The following is a 22,799-nucleotide window of genomic DNA, read 5'->3' on the forward strand; positions in this document are numbered from 1 at the left end:
TGATTTCAGGTGAGCTCACCTATAAGGGATGAGGCTGCCTAGGGCAAGATCCAGGCTGGAAGGGGATGTGAAGAAAGTGGGTCAGTTACCAGGGCTAGCCCCATAAGAAGAGTGGGGCCATCCTAGATCTCTTGTCCAGAAGACAGAGTGCAAACACCAATTTCTGCCGCTCCAGTCTGGCCAGCAGTGTAATGAATGTATGATGCATGTCGGTGGCTGGCATCAACCTGGCCAACCTGTCCATACGTGATAGGAGTCCAGCCAGTGGACTCAGGATGGTGGAGGAGAAAGTAGCCAATCATGAAGATGCCTGGCAAGGACTAGGAAGACAACTGGAGCCCCATCCACGGAGTGACACTGGTGGTGGTGGTGGGGGCTGTCTGTAGACATAGAGGAGGGAAGGCAAATCCTGCTGTTGCCTCTGCAGGGTGGGACAGAAGTCAAAGCCCCCCAGGCTGATGCATCTGAGACTGTTTGTTATTCATTCACTCATCTGTATACTGAGCATCTACCAGATACTAGTGGGTCAACCCTGAAAGGAGGCCATGGCCTGCTCTCCCAGCAGGAGAATCAGAAAGGAAAACCAGACAGTGACAGTGCAGGACCAGAAAATGTAGCAATAGGAGCTGCGTCAGGGCAATGGAGCACCTCACTCCAGCCAGAGTTGGGGTGGCAATGAATAATTCCCATTTACCAAGTGGCCGTTCTGTGCTGGAGCTTGGTGCTTCCACACGTGACCTCATTTACATCTTACCACAACCGTATAAAGCAGATGTCAGTATTCCAATTAAAAAATGATAAAATTGAGGCTCGGCGGAGTCTGCTCACTTGCTCGATGCCACGTCAGTATCAAGCGCTGGGGTGAGGATTTGAAACCAGGAACTATTTTGGCTCCAAAGCCCATGCTCTTTTGAATGACTCAAAGTCCCCAAATATAGAACATCTACAGCCAGAAACACTCCCCCGAAGAATCTTTTAAGACCATTCTACCCCAAAACACAAGAGAAAAAGATAATAGAGATTACAGCATGAGACAGAGAAAGAATTAAAATAGTGCTTTTAATATAATTTTCAGCAAATGTACAGTATGTACTTTACATCACATATTTCTAAACTGCTCATCTGGAAAATATAAGCTGCAAAAATACAGAATACCACACTCAAAATCTATTGAGTATGTGCTTTTTTATCCCGTCCCTTCTGTGAAACAGGGTCATTTTTACCACCCACCCAACCCCCACCCCATTGTAATCCAGCCTCGGCTGCTTTTGGAAGAGCTGCTGGAGCCCTCTGTCAGAGAAGCATTCTGGAGAGGGGGGTTTCTAAAGCATGTCAGCAGGACATCCCCACAGGAGCCAAGGGAGGGATGGGCCAAAGGGAATTTGCACACCTGGTCAACATTACTCTTAAGCAACCCAGGAAAGTTGCCTACTGCAAGGGTTTGGAGGACTCCTGACCACAGACACCTCCTAGGTCCTTATCACAGGCCTGTGCCTGGGGCCTCAAAGGATCACACACGGGCCGGATAATCCACACAGGGACCCTTGGGTTCTTGGGCAGGGCAGAGCACGCTAAGTCAGGCCTGCGAGGTCTGTGGATAGTGGCGGGCTGTTCTCTGGAAGAGGAGGATGAGGGCCAGGCCCTCAGCTTCTCACAAAGGAGTCTTCTGAAGGTGAATGTGACTCGGGGCAGGTTTTCTCAGTCTCAATGTCTTGGTACTCTGTGCCTAAAAAGGGAGGAGGAAGAAGAGCCAAGAGGAAAAAGAGATCGGTCTTTTCTGGTTTTCCTACTATTTTTTTTTTTTTTAAAGGCTTATATAATACCATCAGGCCTTTCCAGCAGAATGGACAAGAGCGAAAGTCATGCAAGGAAATACTGGGTTCTGCTCCATGTAACCCCAAGAAGCTAGATTTCGAGCCCAGAGACCTTTGTGAAGCCCACATCTTTCTGAGAAGTATATTTATCTATGTATCTATACCATCATTCAACTAGACGTTTCTTCTATGGGAATGCATTAGCTTGTCCTCATCTTATAGAAATCACCAGTGACAGGCCTTGTGTTCTGGGACTCCAAGTGTCACTGCAATCCCTGTTGAAGATGTGGCTGAGCACGAGAGAACACCCGCCCGTGTCATGATGTCATGCTTTCTCCTCCAGCATCCTGGACACTTTGCTTTCTTTCCAGCCATAGGCACCCACGCCAAGTCAAACAATCTCCTCACTGGAGCAGGGTTTTTTAAGCCTATGCCACACTCCCAAAATAGATGCTGTGGCTGCATTTAAAAGGTATTAAAACCTCAGCTAGTCCCTGGGATGATTTACAAGCTGCATAGGTCTCGTTGAGCGGGACGTGCGACCCTGCTATTCAGTGATAGGCACAGTGGGGCCATACGAGTCCCTGCTCGTTTACTTGTCCTCTTTAGATTCGGACCCAGTGGTAGAAAGGTGACAGTGGGGAAATGTCACTCTTTTCCTCAGCATTTTGCAGCTGAGATCTGGCTTATAGAAGGCAGCCCATGTGTTCGGAGCAGTTTGAAGCATCCTTCCTCAACTTCCATGAGGATCAAGTTCTTGTGGTCTTGGCAGGGTGGGGGAAGCGGGGGTCCACTGAAAGCCTGGGGAACGGGGAATTGGAGAGGGTAGGACAGAAGCAAGAGGTGGAGTTGGTTCTTGTGCAGAGAATGAATAAGATAGAGGACGATGAGCGGACAGAACACTTCTCTACCGATGTGGCTGCGGTGGAGGAATGAACAAAGAGTGTGTTTCAAGGTCTCTAATGTTTAAATATTAAGGTGAAAAAGTTTTATTCATTTTAGATGCCCGTGCCTCTGGGCAAAATTTTGCAGAGGTCTCACCTCCGGCTCTTGGCTCATTTCTCTATGAAATATAGAGTTCTGTGGGGGTTTTCCCGCGAGTAGATGCCCTGCTGGCCTCATCGGAGCTTCCTAAGATGCAGAGCTGTGTTGTCGCGTTGGTGGAGATGTGGTATAGTAGAAAGAGCAGTGGTTCAGGAGTCAGACCTGGCAGTGGCTCCTGGTAGACTTTCTAACTAGCTGTGTGACCTTGGGAGCCTTGGGTTTATTGAACCTTAGTTTCCTGATCTGTAAAAGTGGAAAAAATTAGACTTACCTTTACCTGGTATAAAGCTGCCGGGGGCGTTAGCTGGGACCGTGCCTTATGACACCTGACATGTGGGCAGTGGGCTTTTACATGGGAGCTCCCCAGCCCCTTCCTCCTTTGAGGTGCTGGACTAATCTATGTGTTAGTTGGGTTCCTTCTGTAATGCAACTTCCTACATTGCGTACTTCCGATTCATTTTATGTCCTTAGATTATAAAAGGGAATGGTTTTGACAAAGCATACCACCGTGAGAGCTATCTTCTATTAAGTTAGCATGAATTGAAGAAAAACATTATTTTGGGGGATTTAATGGCAAAATGGCAACCTACAGAATAAGTCTCCAGGAAATTTACCGTTCCATTTGTTCATAGCAGAAGAACACAATCACTTTACCTTATGGAAAAATATTCAGAATTTATGCTGATCATCAACTACTGATTGTTGGCCTGAGTCATTAATGCAAAAATAGAAACATCTAGAAAGTCTGTTCCTAAAAGCCTGGTATCTGATAATAGAGTAAGACCTATCCAACCAGTGACCAGAGTCGGTGTGTCTGAAGGGCCTGGGCCGGAGCCAGAATCCTGAGGTTGATGCTGAGGACCGTGGCGGTGCCTGGTGGGAAAGGTGTCTGGGGTGTCCCCACTGGGGTTGATGACCAGCACTGAGGAATGCCTCCCTGGTGTGTCAGAATGTATTAGAGTGGAGGAGTCTCCTGTTTCCGAATGTTACCTGTCCGCTTCTGGTAGAACACCCCATAGAAATTGATCACTGGGCTCTGTGGTTAAGATGGGGAAAAACACAGAAAGAACAGAAGTCCCCAGAAGACAGCTGTCGTGGTGTCCTGGTGGTTATATTAGGGGGCGCGTGAGAGTGGGTAGGACCCACAGTCCATGTGAGCTGGAGTCTTCCTAAAGAGGCAGTCTCTATGGGTGGAGACGGGTGTCTCATGTCTTGCTCAGTAGACAGGGGGTACCCATAAACCTAAGATCATGGGCTTTGGATCCACAAACTTGGGTTTGAATCCCAACTCTGCTTCATGGCCTTGAGCTGATTCTGGAAGCCTTCCCTGCCTCATTTTCCTCTGTCGTACACTGATGCTAATAACCGTTCCTGCCTCTCATGGGGATTAAATGAGCTAATATGTGTAAGAAGCTGGTTGGTAAAGGTTAGCTACTATTATTATTAGTTATTATTAGTGTTTACCAATTATTCCACCTTTTAGCTTTACAGTGCCAACATTTTGTGTTGGTGGGAAGGGATGTGAAATACTATTTGGATTCACTTTTTTTTTAAAACTCATTCCTATATTTCCTCCTCCCATTCCCCTTTCATCACATAAGAAAACAGGACAATTACCACAGTAGAACTATGGAGTATCAGTTGGAAGGGGCTGTAGCTCAAATTCCCCTACAGAGAGAGATGATGTTGCATTCAACTGTAAACCCTGCCAGTCATGGGGTACTTACCTCATTCCTGGAAAATGGGATACCTGCATTAGATTCCTGTGGGCAGTAACGTCAGGGCTGACGGACACCTGGCTGCAGGACCCACTTGGCCCATGCTAGAGCGGCCTCGGCCGCTAGAGCCCCCCTTCCCCCAAACATGCGGTGCTGCTTCAGACCTCGGCACACTACTGCCCTTGGTCACTGTCTTTGTAAATAAAGCTTTATTGGAACACAGCCCATGCATTTGTTTATACATGCACTGCTCTTACGTGACAACAGAGTTGAGTGGTTGGGACAGACACCGCATGGCCCTCGAAGCCTTAAAGTGTTTACCACTTAGCCCTTTACATAAAGTGTGTCAACTTGTTCTGGTGGTCCTCTCAGGAGAGGTGACCTCCTGCCCCATCTCTCTGGCAGACACCCCCTGCTCTTTAGCTCTTGGTTCTAGACCACGCTGTTTAGCTCTTGGTTCTAGACCACGCTGTTTAGCTCTTGGTTCTAGACCACGCTGTTTAGCTCTTGGTTCTAGACCACGCTGTTTAGCTCTTGGTTCTAGACCACGCTGTTTAGCTCTTGGTTCTAGACCACGCTGTTTAGCTCTTGGTTCTAGACCACGCTCTTTAGCTCTTGGTTCTAGACCACGCTCTTTAGCTCTTGGTTCTAGACCATGCTGTTTAGTTCTTGGTTCTAGACCACGCCTCCCTCTCTCTCATTCTCTATGAAACCTTCCTGATTCTCGATGCCAGGAGGCCAAACTTCCCACCACCATGAATCAGCCCTCCTTGGGCGCAGTCAGAGCCGGGATTATTATTCTATTGCTTTTGTTTGTGTTCAGGTCTGTCTGGCTCATGGAACTGTGAGCTCTTAGAGGAGGGAACCATGTCTTTTCCATCTTTGTAGCTGGTCCGGGGCCTGGTATACTGCCAGAATCTTAATAAAGGAATGAATGAATAAATACATGTTTAGAGATTATGAAGCTCATACAATCTATCCCCGGATGACACTAACCCTGCAAAGGGAAATCGTGCTACCATGGGATGGTCTCTGAGAGGCAGGACTTCTGCCCGTCTCCAGAGCAGTCACAGATATCTGAGGTACAGGAGACTCTTTGCTTTTTCAAATTTCCCATTTTAGGCCTCTTAACTCCTGTCCTTCCTGCCACGATGACCAAGCACTCTGCGATCACCTACAAATGTGAGAAAGGGGAGATGGAGGGGGGGTGGCTGTGTGCAGGCAGGGTCGTTTCCACGTGTTACCCTGGGCAACAGGCCCCGTAAGAGGCATCTGAAAAAAAAATATCTTGCATATTCTACTGGTTAGGAATCCTTCCGTTTTACGAATTTATTCATGAGCAACTATAATCCCCCAGGGGAACGGGGTGTGAAGGCTATCATGTAGGGCCTGTTGCTCCAAGAGATTAGGTCCTCGCACCTGCTCAGAACTCAAGAATGCGGACTGAGTTGGAAGTGATGGTATAATGAACAAGGAGGAAGGGCAGAGGGAGGAAGATAAGGACGGTGTTGATGTTCCACACTAATTTTCCAGGCTGAACTTAATTTTTTCACCAGCACCTTCTCTTGGAAAACGTGGCACCTCTTATGTATTTGACCTGTATTCTAACGTAAAGGGAAACACTGCTCATGACTGAGAGGAGGCTGAGGGATAGAGGGCAGCAGCATGAGCTCAGCAATCAAGCCCCTACTGTGTGTCTGGAACTTTCTCCTGAGCCATCGAAATGGGCAGATAAGAATAGCACAAGACAGCAAATTTTCTCGGCGGGGCTGAAAAACTGCTGGCCTGGTTTTCTCTCTTCATCTAAACCAAACCAAGCCGGATACACAAACAGCACTGGGCTGGAACTCCGCCAAACTGTAATGGAAGTGTATCCCGTCCCCCTTCTCCCTCTGCTCTTGACCGTGGGATTTCTCCACACTGCCCGTTACCGCTTAACGCTGCCGAGGAGCGCTTACAGTACAGGTCTGGCAGGCTGGCTGGGTGGAAAACCGGCCTTGCAGGCTCCTGGAAGGCAACAACTACTTTTCCTCAGAGGGTTTCTCTGTGAACGTGTGTGTGTGTGTAATTTTTTCCCTCCATTTCACGTGTTCCTCAGTGAATGACCTGCTCTAGAAGTGAGGAAGATAATCCATTAGCGACCATGGTCGACTCTTTTTCCAGAGAAAATGCCTCCGGGGTGGTAGGGTGGTCATTCCCAGGGACTGGCCGGTTGCCCCCATATGGAATGTTTCTGCAGGTCACCTTAGAGGAACCCTCTTGCTCCTTCATTAGCTGTGAGGAAAGCCTCCGTGCTGTGGTGTTCAGGAGTGGCAGCTTTCCATGGGGAAGGGATGGGAAATCTGGCCATGCCTGAGTGAGGGGAAGCCCGAGGTCATCTCTGAAGATGGGGAAGTGGGTTAAGTCAGGGATTTAAATGTAGAGACACTACTTGAAAAATGTATAGGCCTAACTTAAAAAAAAAAATCATCTCCAGAGGAAGCTATTCTGTAAGGTGGTGAGAAAGAAGTGAGTTTTATGGAGAAGCACACTCCTTCCTGCTTGGAAGACGTTAACAAGTCTGTCAAAGGATTCCTTAGAAGCTCTTGGCTTCCCCTTATTATTTTGCCTGCTAAGCACTCCTAGCAGACTCCTTAGGGGGACCGAGAGAGAAGGCCTCTCATGCCCCTTCATTAGCTGTGAGGAAGGCCCACGTGCGGTGGCCTTCTGGAGTGGCAATGTCCCCAGGGTGCCCTGACGCTTCCCAGCCTTCCTCTGGGGAGGCGTGAAGGAGGGGGCAAGGCTGCTGGCCTTCCTCAACAGCGCCCAGCAAACTCCACCTCCCAGAGAGACATCTACTTTGACACAATGTGTTTACTTCATATGCAGGAATAATATCGGTCAAAAAACTTCTTGCTCTACATGTCGGAATTACAAAATTCTGTCACAAGTTGCAGCAAAGAGAGACTTTTTCACCCATCTCTGGGCACGTTTGACCGGGATGGTGGAAGAGTTTGGAGCAGGAGAGAGAGAAGCTCGGTGTTCACCTTCTAGGCTTATTCTAGCCCTTACACAGTTTTGGTTTCTCTAAGTCCGATGGAGCTCTTGCCAGGAAATCCTTTCATTCAAAATACCACTCAAAACCAAACAAATAACCAAGGAGCTGGACCTAACACCGTACGTACAATGGTTCTTTGTAGCACAAAAGGAAAACTAACACCAGACTAGGTTTTCAGTTCTGTAGTAGGAGAGACATTAAAACCCTAAAAGGTGACACACCGCACTTCGCAGCCATCTTGCAATGGGGGCCAGCGGGGTTCACACCCAGTTGACACAACTGAGCCCTGGAGGTGTTTTCCTTTTTCATCTCAACATCTCATTCATCCTAAAATCTTAGGGGGGAAAAAAAATCCAAAATGCAAAGAGTTTTCAAAAAAATTTTTTTCTTCTTAAAGCAAATGGCCCCATGAAAACACGAGGTCAGCAGGGCTCCCTGTGGGTGTGTGGAGTTTGGAGAGCTACGCAGAGTGCAGTGACCTGCTAGGAACACATTCCAAAACAAAACTCACCCCAAACCTGTACAGAACGGTTTCAAAGCCTTAGGAGCGACAGAGCACACATATTCCATGAATTGGAGAACAATCCTGCCTCTCGCTAGTTAACATACTGATGAGTGTCCCCATGTTCACGGACAAGGACGGACTAAAAGTAAACACACAGAAGGGTGGTTTTGGAAGCATCCTGTCCCAGGCAGCTGACCACGGTGGCCCCGCACCACGACACCAGCTTCTCTTTGAGTCGTCCTTGCTTGGTGGGGCTTTCTCTAGTTTCGGGCTGTCGCTCAAACTGCCCCATTAACAGTGTGTGTGAGACATTTGGCACAACGGCCTGTTCTTCTCCCCATTCCTGATTCTTTTGCTGCCCTCCAGGGGAACGGCACGTCTGTGTCTCAGGTGAAAAGGCAAACCAATCAACAACCCTTGAGCTCCTTCTCGGGGCCACGAGTGGCCTGGACCGAGGGCACTGGGGAAACACGAAAGGAATGTTTATAGGGCCACGCGTGTGTGTGCGCGGGCTCTCCCATACGCTCTGTGCCCTTACAGGAATGGCCTTATGAGGCTGAGGCTGCGGACTCCAAGAGCTGCTCCCACGATTCTCCTTCCGAACAATGAGGTTTGCCTGCTAGCTGCTCGAGGGTTAGCCACTTTCAAAACACAGACCGAGGCCTCTTTGTTCACGACCGACCCTAAACACAGGGACATTTTAATGCATCGGACATGCGGTGGCTTCCGTGACCCTGTGGGTCTATTCACCATCACAGACCCCACAAACTGCTTGACAGCTCGTGCTAGGGAACCGTTCCTTCTCTTGCCTATCCCCAGAAGCACAGCACCCATCCATACAACCCCCATCTAAGTATGTCTCCTCCACGGGCTGAAAAGAACGCCTCTCGCAATGTGAAGCATGAGTGTAAAAGGGCTTCCCATGACAGTGATCACTGACTCATGGGGAAGAAAGCCAGAAGGCGAATTTGCAATTCATCACATTATCCCCTGTTGTCTCAAATGTGATTCTTTTAAAGGCAGGCTGCATAGACACTCTTTCTCAAGCATTTTTTTTTTTCCCCTTCTCGTAGCACATGGTATATTCTTGTTTTCGCAGAATATCCGAATGAGGATAAAACGATAAAAAAAATTACAATAGATTAATTGCATCCCTTGAATCACATTATATTTTTGGTGCATTAAAAAAAGGAAAAAGCAACCAGCATAATAAACTCAGCCTAGAGAACTGTGTTAGTGATTGAAGGGTTAACACGGATTTTAGAAGTGGTTAAAAATAGTATTAGAGGATTATACATACAACAGTTTGAAATTCATATGCATTGTGTTTTTTTTTTCTTTAAAAATGGCAAAATGTTTGGCAAATGTAAGCAAATGACTTGGACTGTGTGGGTTTCACCGGCTCTGAGCGAAGTCAGTCATAGCCAGGTGAGGCCCACTGCTTCCTGAGGTCACTCTGCGGGGCTGGGGGGTGTTGCAGGGGGGAGGGGAGGTGCTGGCTCCCCCACACCCGGCTCCCCTCCTTGGGCCCTCAGTCTTGAACATGGACATGGAGCTGGTGAGAGGTGCCAATTACAGACTCCAGCACGGCTCACCCATTAGCATCGCTGAGAGAACTCTGGGGCCTTGAACCACATGCAGACTGGGTGAGTCGTCTACACAGGGACCCATATTGCAAAAGTTAGAGGAGGGGGCACCCGCTCCTCCGACTTGCACGCTCCCCACCCTCGCGTGGAGGGGGCACGGGGTGTGTGTCCCTAGTGCTTATCCTGGCAATGTTGTCAACTTGTGATGTTTAGTAGACTTTTAAAAAAATTTGTATGTGTGTGTATATCCGGAAATGTCCATCCTCCAAGCTGGCCACCATTGTTCCCTGAATTTGGCAGTGCCTGTTGCTTGCAGCTGTCGGCATCCCGAAAAAGCATGAGGTGCCTTCAAAGAGTAGATTCTGGGCCCCAGCAGGTCGGACGTCAGACACACGATCCCATGCTTTCCTTATTCTGAATCCTGTCTGGCTCTGATTTTGAGAAAGAGGACAAAGGTCGTGTTGTGTGTACGTGGTGTGTGTGTGTGTCTGTGTGTCTCTGTACTGAGTTTTTTTTTTTTTTTGGAAACTTTTTTTTTTATAGGAAAAATGACCCTTTGATTACTAATACAGAGTTCAACCTCCTTTCGTCACTATAAAACAGACTCCATGTTTTCACACCACTCATGATCTTCAAGGTTATAGATAAATTTTGTCCTATGGGTCTGGCTCGCGGGCACAGGGTCCCTCCCCAGATTGTCTAGGGTCAGAGTAGAGGCAAAGAACTCACTGGTGCTCAGCCCGCCCTCGTGGTTTTTGATGTAGCGTTTATAGTTTTTCCTCAGGCACTGCCACGTGGTTGTGTAGAGGACAAAGGCGGAGGACTTCAGCACGATGGCAATGGTGACGTACAGGTGTCTGTAGGCCACGTTGTCGTACAGGACGCAGGCGCCTTGCTCCCCGCAGAACGTGCTCCAGAACAGGCAGGTGGAGTCGATGCCGGCCCCGAAGATGAGTGGAGGGGGGATGAAGCCTGCGGGAGGGGAAACAACACGTCACGGTCGTGCTCGGGCTGCTCCCCGCCAGCACGCGGGCACCGCGCTCTCCTTACAGGACCCCGCCGGGAGAGCGGGTCCCACCGGGTGGCTCCATGGCACGGCGCTGGAAAGACTGGAGTCCCACCCCAGCTCTGTTCAAACCTGTGCATGGTTTTTAAGCCCCCTGGGCCTTTGTTTTCTCATCTGCAAAATGGGGATCATATTGCTCCTGCTGCGACTGCTTGGAAGACTGACCCAGTGAACCCGTGAAAAGCATGTAGGTACGGGTACGTGGAACACCGCAAACAAAATGAATGACAGCTGCTACGATTCTTCGCTGAGAAGCAAAAGCTGGTCTTCTCTGAAGGGACACTGCTTGGTGTCGAAGCATCGCAACCTCCCAGAGGGAAATGCGAGGAGGGATTGTACTCTGTGTATCGTGTTCCTGCACGGCCCTGTGTGTGTGAGTAGAGGGAGCTGGGACCAGAGGTTGAACGTGAGTACGCTTTACCCTGTGTCGATATACACACACGTGGGCCAGTGTGTATGCGTGCACATGCATGCACAAAAACACGTGTAACATGCGTGCATACATGTGTACGCATGTATCATTTAAGATGAAAAATACCTGTATCCATGCTAACAACTTCCCTTCCCCCAGACATTACCACGACATTGAATCCTTTTCATTCTGAGCTGGAAACTGGTTTTAAAACAATAGACGATGTCAGGTGCTTTCAACCAGTGATCAAAAGTGGCCGAGGGGATAAAAACTAGTTTCCTTAGTTCACATCTGTTTCTGTCCCTTGTCCAAGCTCAAAGGTTATCAGTCCTGGCTGCACATTTAAAATCATCCTTGGTGTTCTATCCGAGAACAATGAAATTAGAATGTTTGGTGTGTGGCTGGGTCATCAGCATTGTGAAAGCATCCCCTGATGAGGGGCACAGCATTTCATCTGTAGGAAATCAATGCATGGCTCATTAATACAAATTAATTGCCTCACAAAAAAAAAAAAAGATCCCCAAGGCCAGAATGTGGTGCCAATCATATCCAGGGAGAGACCTCAAAAGCAGAACGTGATCACTGGAAGCAGACTGGGATCCCAGGGCTGGGGTAGACTGCGATCCGGACTGTTCTTTCCAGGGCCAGCCCTGGAGTGTCAGAGTTTCGCTTTTTCTCAAGGAAAGTCCCTCTGAGAATCTGATGTGATGAGATACAGAACCTTAGTCCAGGAAAATACAGCTACCCGCAAAATGACACCTGTGTTTCAGGGGGTTCGTGGACCCCTGAAGTCCATTCACAGTCCCCAGAATTAGAACACCCATGTTCTGTAGGCTGTGTGCCTCCTTTCTGAGGGGCCCTCCGAGGGCAGCCAGGCAGGCAAAAGGCTTTGCTGCGGGAAACAGCACCTCCTTAGTTTTAATGACAGGCCCCGAATGGGTGTGAGGGGGGCTGCACTACCCCATCAGGGCTAACGAGGCACCTCAGCACTTAGCCTAGCCTTAGCACGCCCCAGCTCGGCCCCTTGTGAGCCTGGAAAGAAACTCCAGAGAAGGAATTTTAGTTGAAACCTCACTAAACTGCACACGCAGCTTGATTCCATAGGTAACCTCCAAGCTCAAACTCCTGCACGATCCGCTCCCTCTTTGCAACGTCTGGGTCAGCTTGGGCCCGCTGGAGGGAAAGTCCTCATCCCAGCATTCTCCGCCCCAAAGGCCTTCCTCGCCAACCATGGGGCATTCTCCCAGCCCCTCCAACAAATGTCCTTCTTCATGTAACTGAACATGAGCCCATTGGGCTAACGGTCCTGACAACCCTGTCAGAGAAACTAAGTCACACTCCACAGTATTTAGGTAAAGAAATGGAGATCTGGAGCCACTTTAAATGGATAGATTGGGGAAAATGAGACAAATCTGGCTGTTCCTATGACCCGATGGGATTGTTTGAATCCATTCACCGATTCTCTGGATTTTAGGAGATTGTGATAGCCCCCAAGGGCAGCTCCCGCCTCTTTCTTGAGGTCACTTTGTCCTTGCTCACCCATCACCAGGCAATGAGGTGCTAAGACTCCGATACCTTTGACAACAGCTCTTCCACGGAAAGGGACTGACAGCACAGGGGCCCCTCGCTCCCGGTGCCCAGGGGCTGGAAGAGTTGCAGGCAAATCCGGTCTTATCTTGAGCACATTGGAGGAAATTTGCAATATAAAGGAGTCATTAATGCTTGCTCAGACCAAAATAGCCCTCTAAAATGCCAATATGTAACCCCTTCACGAATCTGTATCTGTGCGAGGGTTTTAAAAATATTGTGTTATCGTTAAAGTAGGGAATCTTTGTGCTAACCGTGTCAATTTTATTCTGCGTACTGTCAAGCTCCATTACCAAATGCAGCCCTGGAAGGAGTCAGAAAAAGCCTTCGAACAGAAATTAGAAAGTTAAGTGCCCAGAAAAGTTTTTCGTATTTTGGAGAGCCTTTGTGAGAGAGAGAAGAACGAACCTTTAACTGGAGTCGAAAGCCTTGCGGGAAGTCGCTTTATCTCTTGGTGCCTCCGTTTCTTGATCGTTAAAATGGAGCTAATACCACCCCCCTGGCCAGGGTCAAGGTAAGCGCTGGTACAAATGCGGTGTTATAGACAGGTCTGGTCCTTCCCCATGGCCAGAGCTCTTGTTACCTGATTCCTGTTATACGGGGGACTTGGGGTAACTGTTTAGAATAAACTCTTGGTTTAATACTTGATGTATAAGCTTTATGAGGTTCCTTTGAGATTTTTGAAAAAAAGAATATTGGCCTTTTCCACCTAATTCATCTTCTCCTTTATAGTGACTTAAAATTCGTCCCCAAAGGGGAGCTCTGGCTATCAGGTATGCAGAGAATACCAGCGAGGAAGAACCAACTGGATCTCTTTCAAATTAGAGGTCATTCTAGCACTCAGCCATCAGGGGGAACTCCCCCCAGGTAATTCTCACATGTGGCCACTCAGCATTCTGTTTATCACTCAGGCGGACCATAAAAACGCTTGGGCCGTCCCTGAGAGCTACTGCCTCCCCAGATACCAATGGGAGACGCCTTTACAATGGTAGAAGTTAATGCAGGGAAACCTCGGTAAAAGGGGAGCCATACAACTAGAAGGTCTGTCAATTACAGACCCCAACAGGGAAAGATGTCCATTGCATCTCCTACAAGAAATGGACCACCCTGGCAACTCAGCCAGTGAGAACCTGTCATCACCCTGAACTCTTGCTTTTCTCCAATGGACTTTCATTCAACACCCCTCCTGAGGTCCTCTTCCGTAAGGTAACCTCTGTCTCCTTTGTTTAGGATAGGACTCGCCTATGGTTTTGCTGTAGCTTACGTGCCCCGAACTGCAATTCTGTTATTCTCGAATAAACTGCCCCCCTCCCGTTTTTTTTTTTTTTTTCTGGTAAAATAATGGGCTTTTATTTCTAAGGTTCACATTATGTAGTGATCAGAGTGGGACCCAGAGAAGAGCTGCATGAACTCCGTGAGCAAACCGGTTTTGGTGCCCAGAGCCAAGCGAGCTGCTTTCCTGCTGACTTTAGAGTTTGAAGGTAACTTTTCTCCTGGATTTCAAGCTCCACTCTGTGTTTTGAGCTCTCCAGACTATTTGTTTTAAGGCTTTGTTCTTTCTGTGAGTACTCTTTTGGAATCAGGTCGCTCCTGTCGAAAAACTGTGCTGTTTAGGACATTGTTTCTCTAGAGAAATAAACCTCTAAAAAATGGGGTCCCAGCCCTCAAAATGCTTTAGAGGGTGCCCTTCCCCTTCTGGGACCCCAGCTGGTTTTATGTTTAAAAACTGCAGTCCCTCTTCATGCGCCTTTCTAACTAAACGGACCAACTTAACCAAAAGTCATTTGGAACTTTAGTGGGGGACCTTCCATCTTCCTAAATTGACTCAAAACTGGACTGGACAGGCCTGGATCTAAAATTGTCCATGGAATGGGATGCCTATATTGAAGCTTCCAAACGTTATCAGGAATCTAAAATTTATACTAGCTGAGGCAAAGAAAAAAGGGCAGCTGAGACCACTCTGATTCTGTCTCAGGATATATGGCAGCCTCCTGGCGCCATCTTCCTCTATTTGCTCTGCACCCCCTCTACACTCTTGCAGGCTAATCCTTTCTCTCAACTTCCCTTTCCCTCTGAACGAACTTCTCCCTCCTCTCCCAGACCTATTAAAACCTGCCCCTTTCAAGTTTAGTCTCGGAGGATCCAAAAAGCCCCACATTTCTTATGTTCCCTGGAATAAGGCCAAATTGTGAGCCCTAGTTAGAAGTTAGAGAGTTTCCCAAAGTGACTGAGGATCCCCAAAAGGTTTGCTGAAGAATTTAACAGAGTTATTCACATTGACCAACCTGGTTTCTCAGATTTTTATTAGTCCACATGCTTGTTGGCGAGGGCCTGGCCAAACAATGGATGAAACTAGCCCGATGGGAACAGCCTGAAGGGGATTTAGAGAAAACAGAACCCTGACTTTTGGCAGGATGCTCGAACACTCTCCGGAAAGCTTCACCAAGCAATTGTAGTAGCTTTTACTAAGCCCGTTGATAGGAACAAAATTCAGGTTTGCACACAAAAGCCTGACGATCGTGTTCAAACATTCTGGTCTTCCTTTACAGGTAGAATCCACCCGGGAGCATTGAACTTATTATTTTATTTTTTTTGAGAGCAAGAAGCCAAAGAAGTGTCCCCACTCAGCACGGAGCCCAATGCGGGGCTCAATCTCACGACCCTGACACGATGACCCGGACACTCAAATGACTGAGCCACCCAGGTGCCCCGGTATTTAGTTAAAAGGATCGGGGGAATGGGAAACTGACCACCCCAGATGTAATTCGGCAAATCAGCTCACTTGTATCCTAGATGAGTCATCTAAAAGAAAGTACTAAAATTCTTCATTTTCCATGCTGGCAAATGAACACCCCTAAACAAAACCAACCCCTCCCTAAGGGCCAGGACCGTGGGGAAAACAAACTTAAGGGCTCCAGGCACCTGCAACCTTCTATATCCAGGTTTTGCGATGTCCTCTTAATTCCCCGGTGTCGGGGCTCTTCCCAATTCTCTTTCTTGCTCAGCTCAGAGAAACCACGTTCCCGACGGGGAATGAATCTCTTTGTCTTTATTGACACGAGAGCTACATTCTTGTTGCTCAAGCCTCTGCCTTGGACACGAAACCAGTTCAAATAGTGGGGATCTTTAATACACCTCAACAGCTTCCCATCTCTAAACCTATTCCCCTTTGTTTAGGCCCACTCATACTCACCCTTTTCTCCTTATTTATTTACTGGGCCAGAATTTCTTTCTCCCAAAGAACCTGACAGTAGTAATCAAAATAGCCAACCAGGTGAATTAAATGGGCCTTCGGCATCTATTATTTGCCCCGACCCTGCCAGCGCCGTAGCTGAGTCTGGGGACACCAATCCTTTGTCCCTACTGGATCAGCGACCATCCTTTTTATGGGCAAGATCTTCAACTGATATTGGCAGGATCCCTAGTAGACCTCCCACCAAGATTCAAATAGATCCCTCAAACCCTCTCTCCAGAAGTAATCAATACCCTATAAATAAACTCTTTAAGGTGTCAAGCCCATAACAGATTTCAGGGCCCAAGGCCTTATTAGCCCCTGAACTAGTTCCTATAATATCCCTGAGAAAGCCCAGTGGCTGAGCACAGAAGTTTGTCCATGACCTCCAAGCGATGAATGAACATTACTATCCCTCTGCACCCTGTAATTCCCAACCCTCATATACCACCGGCATCTATTCCCACTAAAAGCAAACTTTCACTGTCGTTGATCTATGCAGTGCATTTTTCAGTATTCCAGTTGATAAGGATAGTGAATATCTTTTTGATTATACCTGGAGAGTAATGCCCCAGGGGTTACACAGAGAACCCTTCTCAAACCTTGGAAGTCGATTTGGATGATGTTAAAATACAGAGAGGATTTCCTTTTCTGCTCCCTTTTTTTTTTAGAGGGCACACACACACGTGCAAGAGTGGGGGAAGGAGCAAAGGGAGAGAGAGAATCTTAAGCGTGGAGCCCAATCTCATGACCCTTAGAGCATGACCCGAGCCGAAATCAAGAGCTGGATGCTTAACCAACTGAGCCACCCAGGCGCCCTCCCCACTTCTCAAACTTTTTTTTACAGACCACAGTATCTACTTGTTGAAAACTTTTGGCCTTAAAGGGACATGGAGAATTTGCAGTTTCCTCCAACTCGGGGTCGACACTTAGGGCACCTGATTTCGGGATAAGGACTGCATTTGGACCCAGGTCGTTTTCGTGGCATCCCCAACTTCCCAAAACCTAAAACTAAGCACAATTAATGAGGTTTTTTTCTTTTTTTTGGGGGGGGGACTGGCTGGCTATAGTTGAAATTCCAAACTTTATATGCTTTACTAAAAACTGATAAATCTGACCCTTTTGTTCAGAAAGATCAGTAAGACACAGCTTTTGAGACTTTACAGAAGAGCTTAAGGAAGCCCCGGTCCTTGGATGTCCTAATTACCAACTTCCCCTTCCCCGGTTTCTATGAGAGGGGAGGGAATGCCCTTTGAGTACCCAACCCAAACATGGGACCATCATCAACCCATAGGGTATGGGGGCCACCAACACGGCCCTGCGGCACAGGGATACCCCCCCTGCCTCAGGGCCATTCCTGCTAGTGCCCATTTACTTAAGGCCAGAAGACCCCCTCTAAACATCCTTGTGTCCCTGCAACAGAGGCCTGAATCCTCCTCATTCCACACTTGGCAGGAGGATGTCCTAGGTGCTGAGGCAACTGGCTGCCAACTGCTCCTCGCAGAACTCTCTCGCCGCAATAACCTTCACCCGCCGTTCTCCCTGCTTCCCGACCACACCTCGTGCAGCTGTTTAATGCCGACAGATCACCGTTGGGCTCCCAGAGACCGCTGTAGGAAAATCCTTCAACCAAGGCAGATTCTTCATGGTTTACTGATGGTGCTCTTATTTCAAGGATGAAAACGGTAAATATGATGGGTTTGTCATTGCAACTCCTTTCGAAGTCACTGAGGCAGTCCCTGAGTTATACACCCTTTCATGCTTGTAGCTGAGCCAAGGGTAAAACCACGAACATTTAAACTGATAGCCCAGTTTGCCTTTGGGGTACTTCATGGCTTTGGAATATTTTTAAGGTTCCTGGGCATTCCAGACTTGACTCCCTAGAGGCCAGAGGAAATCTTGGTGATATTTCCACCAAAAATGCCGCTTGTAGGGAAACCGATAGCCCAACCTCTGTCATGGTCCAAAGGGATGTTCTCGCAAATGATCCTTTGGAAAGACTGACCAGAGATGCCCAGTAGGCCCCAGAGAAGGAAACACAGTATTAGAGATCTAATAATTGTTGGGTCAACAAAAAGAGGGAACTCTGCTTTGGACCAAGTAACAATCCGGCCCTGCCAGAAGTTCTAAAATTTCCACTACTTATAACTGCACTTGTATTAAACCATTGGTCTGAAAAAATGATTGATAGCATGTATGCACCAATATTGGTGAGGAAATAAGGCTGACAAGGTGCGTGCCTCACTTGTCTCCCCCTGTCCAAAACACAACTCAGGGAACCCTGTTTGCGTTGCTCTAAATTATCTAATGGGTCATTCGAGGTTTGCAGATGAATTTCATAAAGTTTCAGTCATGGTTTGTATGTTTCCTCACTGGACTGAAGCTTTCCCTTACAGACAGGCCACTGCTTCCTCTGTGGCTAGAATTCTGTTAGAAGAAACTATTCCTACCTGGGGAACTCTTCTCGAACTTCATGGGGATCGGGGACCCCGTCTTACCAGTCAGGTGCTTTGAAAGTCTGCACGGTTTGGCCGGTTGTAGAACTATGCATCCCATCCTCAATCCTCAGGGTTATTTGAATGGACTAACGGTGCTATGAACACTCCATTGGCAAAATTCGTAGAGACCCTCCCCAAACCTTGGCTGAGAGCACTGCTCTCTGCTTTCTAAATCTCAGATCCACCCCTGCTGGGATAGTCACAGGATGCCCAATGTGCTTGGCTCCTGCCTCCTTTTGTAACAGCACTCCGGCTGGTCTTAAGGAGCGTGTTATCCAGAAGCAAGGGTAACTCTTACTTGCTGACCTAAGTCCCTTGATCTGTAGCAGAACTAATTTACTTGGAGATTTATAGACCACGGGCCTCGAGAAGGACCAGAACTTTGTCAGGCCCTAGACACCAGCAAGTCTCTTTGAAGCCCTCTCAGCTTTCTGATTAGCCTAGCAATTTTTTAAGCGAAATGGGTTTTTTTGTTTGCTTATTTTGTTGTTGTTTTTTTTTTAGGTCACACGGATGATTTTACTGACCTGTCTCTGTGTAGTGTCGACCTTGTCCTTGCACCCCCCCCCCCCGTAGAACACAGTACTCCTGCACATCACCGAACAAGAACCGGCCCCGAGCACGGAAAGAACATCTGCAGCCAGGAGCAATGCATCTGCACGTGATCGAGAAATGTCGCAGGCCACTGCGCACTGTTTTCTGAGGACCCTCAACCCCTTTAAAAACCTCTGGGCCAGGTAGAAACCTCAGAGTTGGCTTTTGGACAAGAGCCTGCCTTCTTCCCACATGGCCAGCCTCCCGAATAAAGTTCACGTTCTTTCCAATCACAAACTCGTCTCTTGGAGTATCGGCCTCTGGAGTGACCAACTTGGGTTTGGTAACAGGTTGAGCCACCGGTGATAAGATACACTTCAGTACCGTCAAGGCCTAATTGCTTCGATAAGAACAGCCATGCTTTAGTGGAACAATCTGCCCTCCTGGGAGATGGAGACCTTGAACATCACCCCCTTGCAACCTCAACCTTTGGTCTATTGGAAAAGACACCTCCAGAAAGGTCCTCTTCAACCTCGCCCTGCTAACCAACCCTGTTCTGCCAAACGCCAGAGCACAGACTCCTGTGACTCATCCAAAGAGAGCAGCAAACCCATCTGGTGACCTGAAAGTAAAGATTTCCTGGCATGGAAGATGATGACATCCGCTGGGATCCGTGGACCAGGCCTGTGAGAAGGTTCCAGGTTCAAAGAAGTCTGTTTCATCTGGATAGTAACTGACTTCTAGAGTCTTATCCAAAATTCACGGTTTCTGAATTTTCAAAGTTATGTTATTATTAGTAACATCCCTAAGTTCCAGCCATTCTTTTGAGATAACAGTGCTGCTTTTAAATGTCTTTGAAGTTTCGCGGTTTTGCAAAAAGCTCACCAGCGATGGCTTCGTGTTTATATGTGTAGTATAATTCTTCTGGGGGTTTCTGCAGTGTCCACTGTTCTGGGAGTCCCCACTCTATGCAGTCATGAGAACAGGAGGCTTATGTGACTCTGGGGCTTATCTCTGGAAGGAGGGTCAATAAATCGTTTTAGTTGGCTCCTTTCAGATCTAGGATCTTGTTTTAAAACCTCAATCTGGAATGGTCGTGTTACTTTTGATTCTGTACTTACTGCCTGTCAAGCCTTTGTACCCAATAAGGACATGACCTCCAGTGCCTGAGGCTTCTCCTGCAACCTGTCCTTGGTACTCGAATGGGACCTCAGTAGGTTTCCCATCTGCACGACGTCTCAACGCCGTGTGACACGACACCCAGGAAAGATCCTTCCTGGCTCTGAATTATGAAAACCTGACTCTTGCTCAGTGATGGAGAAAGATTTTGATCCAAAGGGGGAAATGTAAAAATAAAGGGACACCTCACTGAAATGGAGTGGGGAAGATAAGACAAGGGAGGCATACCACTCAGGGTCAATTATGGGAGGAACGGTTAATTAGAGACCCAAGCGGAAGAATCATCAATTACGGGTGCCAGGAGGGAATAAAGTACATTGCTTCTCCTGTAATCCACCGTCCCAGCAACTCAGCCACTGAGGACCCATCACCACTGTCGACTGGTGCTTTCCTTCAAAACAACTGCTCCCAACCTCCTCTTTCTCCATAAATACAGTGGGACTTGCCTGTGGTTTTGCAGTAACTTGTACGTCCCGATTTGCAATTCTGTTATTCCTGAATAAGCCCATTTTTTGCTGGTAAGTAACTCTTATTTTGAAGGTTAACACAATAACTACTCTCTCTGAACTACCCCCTCTCCCCAGCACTGTAACTATAAGCCCCCTCCGTAACCCTGTAACACCCCCTATTTTATATACAGAGAAACTGAAGCTGAGAAAGATTAATTATTTGTCCCAGGCTTGGCATTTCAAAACCCCAATCCCAATAATCTCCTTCTTACTAATTCAAAGTTTGTTGATTTGACGAGAAGATTTCAGGGCTCTTATCAGGGATTTCCAGGGCTACAGAAAACATCTTATTTACCCTCCCACTAAGCTCCTGGGAATAACTGGCTTGCAGAAGGCTGGTTTTGAAGGTTTCTGAGGTGAAACACACAGGGGTTCTGATCTTTGCAAGGTGTAGAGGGGGAAACACACCCCCACAAGGAGGTTCTGCTCTTTGCAAAGTGCAGAGTCCTCTCTTCTCCCGGGTTGTTAAGGCATCGAGAAGGTTCAGAGACTGTTTTGTAAGCAAACTCAGTATTTTGGAGAACACCTCCGGCAGGACTACTTGTCAGGAGAAAGAGCTGACAGTTGCCTTTCTTCAGACAGGGAGCTCACGTCTGCAGGTTGCTTGGTGGTGGGGAGGAAATAAGAGCTTTGGGACTGGAGAGAGCAGACTCTGGATTCCGACTGCCACTCGGGAGCCTGTGACCCTGGGAAGTCACTCGACTTCACTGAATCTCAGTTGCATTGTCTATTAAAATGGGCCCCAAATGCCTTCTGGTATGGAGTATTTATACAGATTAAATGAGACGGCCTTTGTAGTGGGGTCTTCACAGATTCTGGTCGGGGGGGTGGGGTCCTTTCCTGTTCTTTGGATACCTGGAAACACGTCCCCTTTTACAGCACCATCTCTGGAGAGAGAGCTGCAGAATACTCTTCAAGCCAAGACTCAGAGAATGACCCCAACTGGCAAGAATCCCTCACGTCGTAAGAAGTAGTCAATTGTGGAGGATAATCAGCTGCTTCCAGAACGGAGGCCAAGTGGATAAGGGGTAAATTAGTGCCTATTCCTGCTCTGAGTATCTTCATTCTGTCATGCCCTCAATTACCTGAAGAATGAGGAGGGAGGGTGATAATGGTGCCGTATTGTAGAAACTGCGTGTTTTAGAAGAACACTCTGCCCCCTGGAGGCTGCAGTAAAATCCTCTCCCTTTTGCCTTCCCTTCTCCCTAAGTCTCCTGGGGAAGAACCAGCGTCCCATCACTGGGACACCGGAACCCGCTCTGTGTTGGGGGAGGGTATCCGGAGACTCCGTGCTGTTACATGCTATTACAGAGAACATTAATCTTACTTCCTGTTACACTCTGGCCCAAACTGCACATTACATAATTTATTTCAATGCAAAAATTGCAGTACTGTTCAAGGAAAATGGGCTGTTTTCCTGAAATCTATTAATGGAGATTAAACCCCACGGTCTTGTAGTTTGACTATTTAATTCAGTCCCCTGGTTGAAAAAGCTGGGCCTATTTATATTCTTTGGTCTAAACTTTAAAGGTGAACTTAAAGGCTTTTGTAAGAATAAGTTTGCCTACCTTTGGGGGGAAAATGGAAGCGGAAAATTAGTCTGCCATTTCCATTTCAAAACCTATCCATTCCTCTCCAGCTTACCTGCCAAGACTTGAAGTCACCACAGAATCCTCCTTCCACCTGATAGAGTTACTGTCATGTCCAGCACAAGCCACTGCCAGGGTTGGCAAAAAAACAGATTCTCTCTGCTTCACCAAGGCCAAAGACGCGACTGGACTTTTGGCACCGGCCAGCATGGCCCGTGCGTCCTTGACATTCACTTTTCTTCAATCTGGGAAGTTGGGTGGTGCTATTTTGTTCTCATTTCATTCCTGGGCTCCTTCTTGAAGTCACTAAGGCTCGAAGAGCTTAAATAACCTCCCAAAGGCCACCGGGTCGGGAATGGCAGAGGGGTCCATGGTGAACGTGCCATGCCACCTTAGCACAGGTAAGGACGTGGATCCTGGGTGGTGGGGGTGCCTCAGGATGTGGGACACGTCATTGCTTAATAGGAGTTTGCTGAATAAGCAAACAGA

The 22,799-nt window shown here is 47.8% G+C and overlaps 1 protein-coding gene across 4 annotated transcripts in view; it reads right to left on the bottom strand.

Annotated features, from left to right (window-relative positions):
• Positions 1-1,042: 1,042 nt before the first annotated feature.
• Positions 1,043-22,799, bottom strand: part of SLCO3A1 (solute carrier organic anion transporter family member 3A1) — a 295,971-nt gene continuing 274,214 nt past the window's right edge. For 2 of the 4 annotated variants that reach the window (XM_057303634.1, XM_026510418.4), the window contains exons 10-11: positions 10,434-10,676; positions 1,043-1,726 (exon numbers count right to left, since the gene is read on the bottom strand). In XM_057303634.1, the coding sequence (XP_057159617.1) occupies positions 1,644-1,726; positions 10,434-10,676 (326 nt within the window). In that variant the 3' untranslated portion in view covers positions 1,043-1,643. Of the gene's footprint in view, positions 1,727-2,152; positions 10,677-22,799 lie in introns of those variants that run through there. The other 2 variants (XM_057303633.1, XM_026510416.4) reach the window with 1 other exon arrangement.

This window comes from Ursus arctos, unplaced genomic scaffold (genome assembly GCF_023065955.2).
Source record: "Ursus arctos isolate Adak ecotype North America unplaced genomic scaffold, UrsArc2.0 scaffold_28, whole genome shotgun sequence".
NCBI lineage: Eukaryota > Metazoa > Chordata > Mammalia > Carnivora > Ursidae > Ursus > Ursus arctos.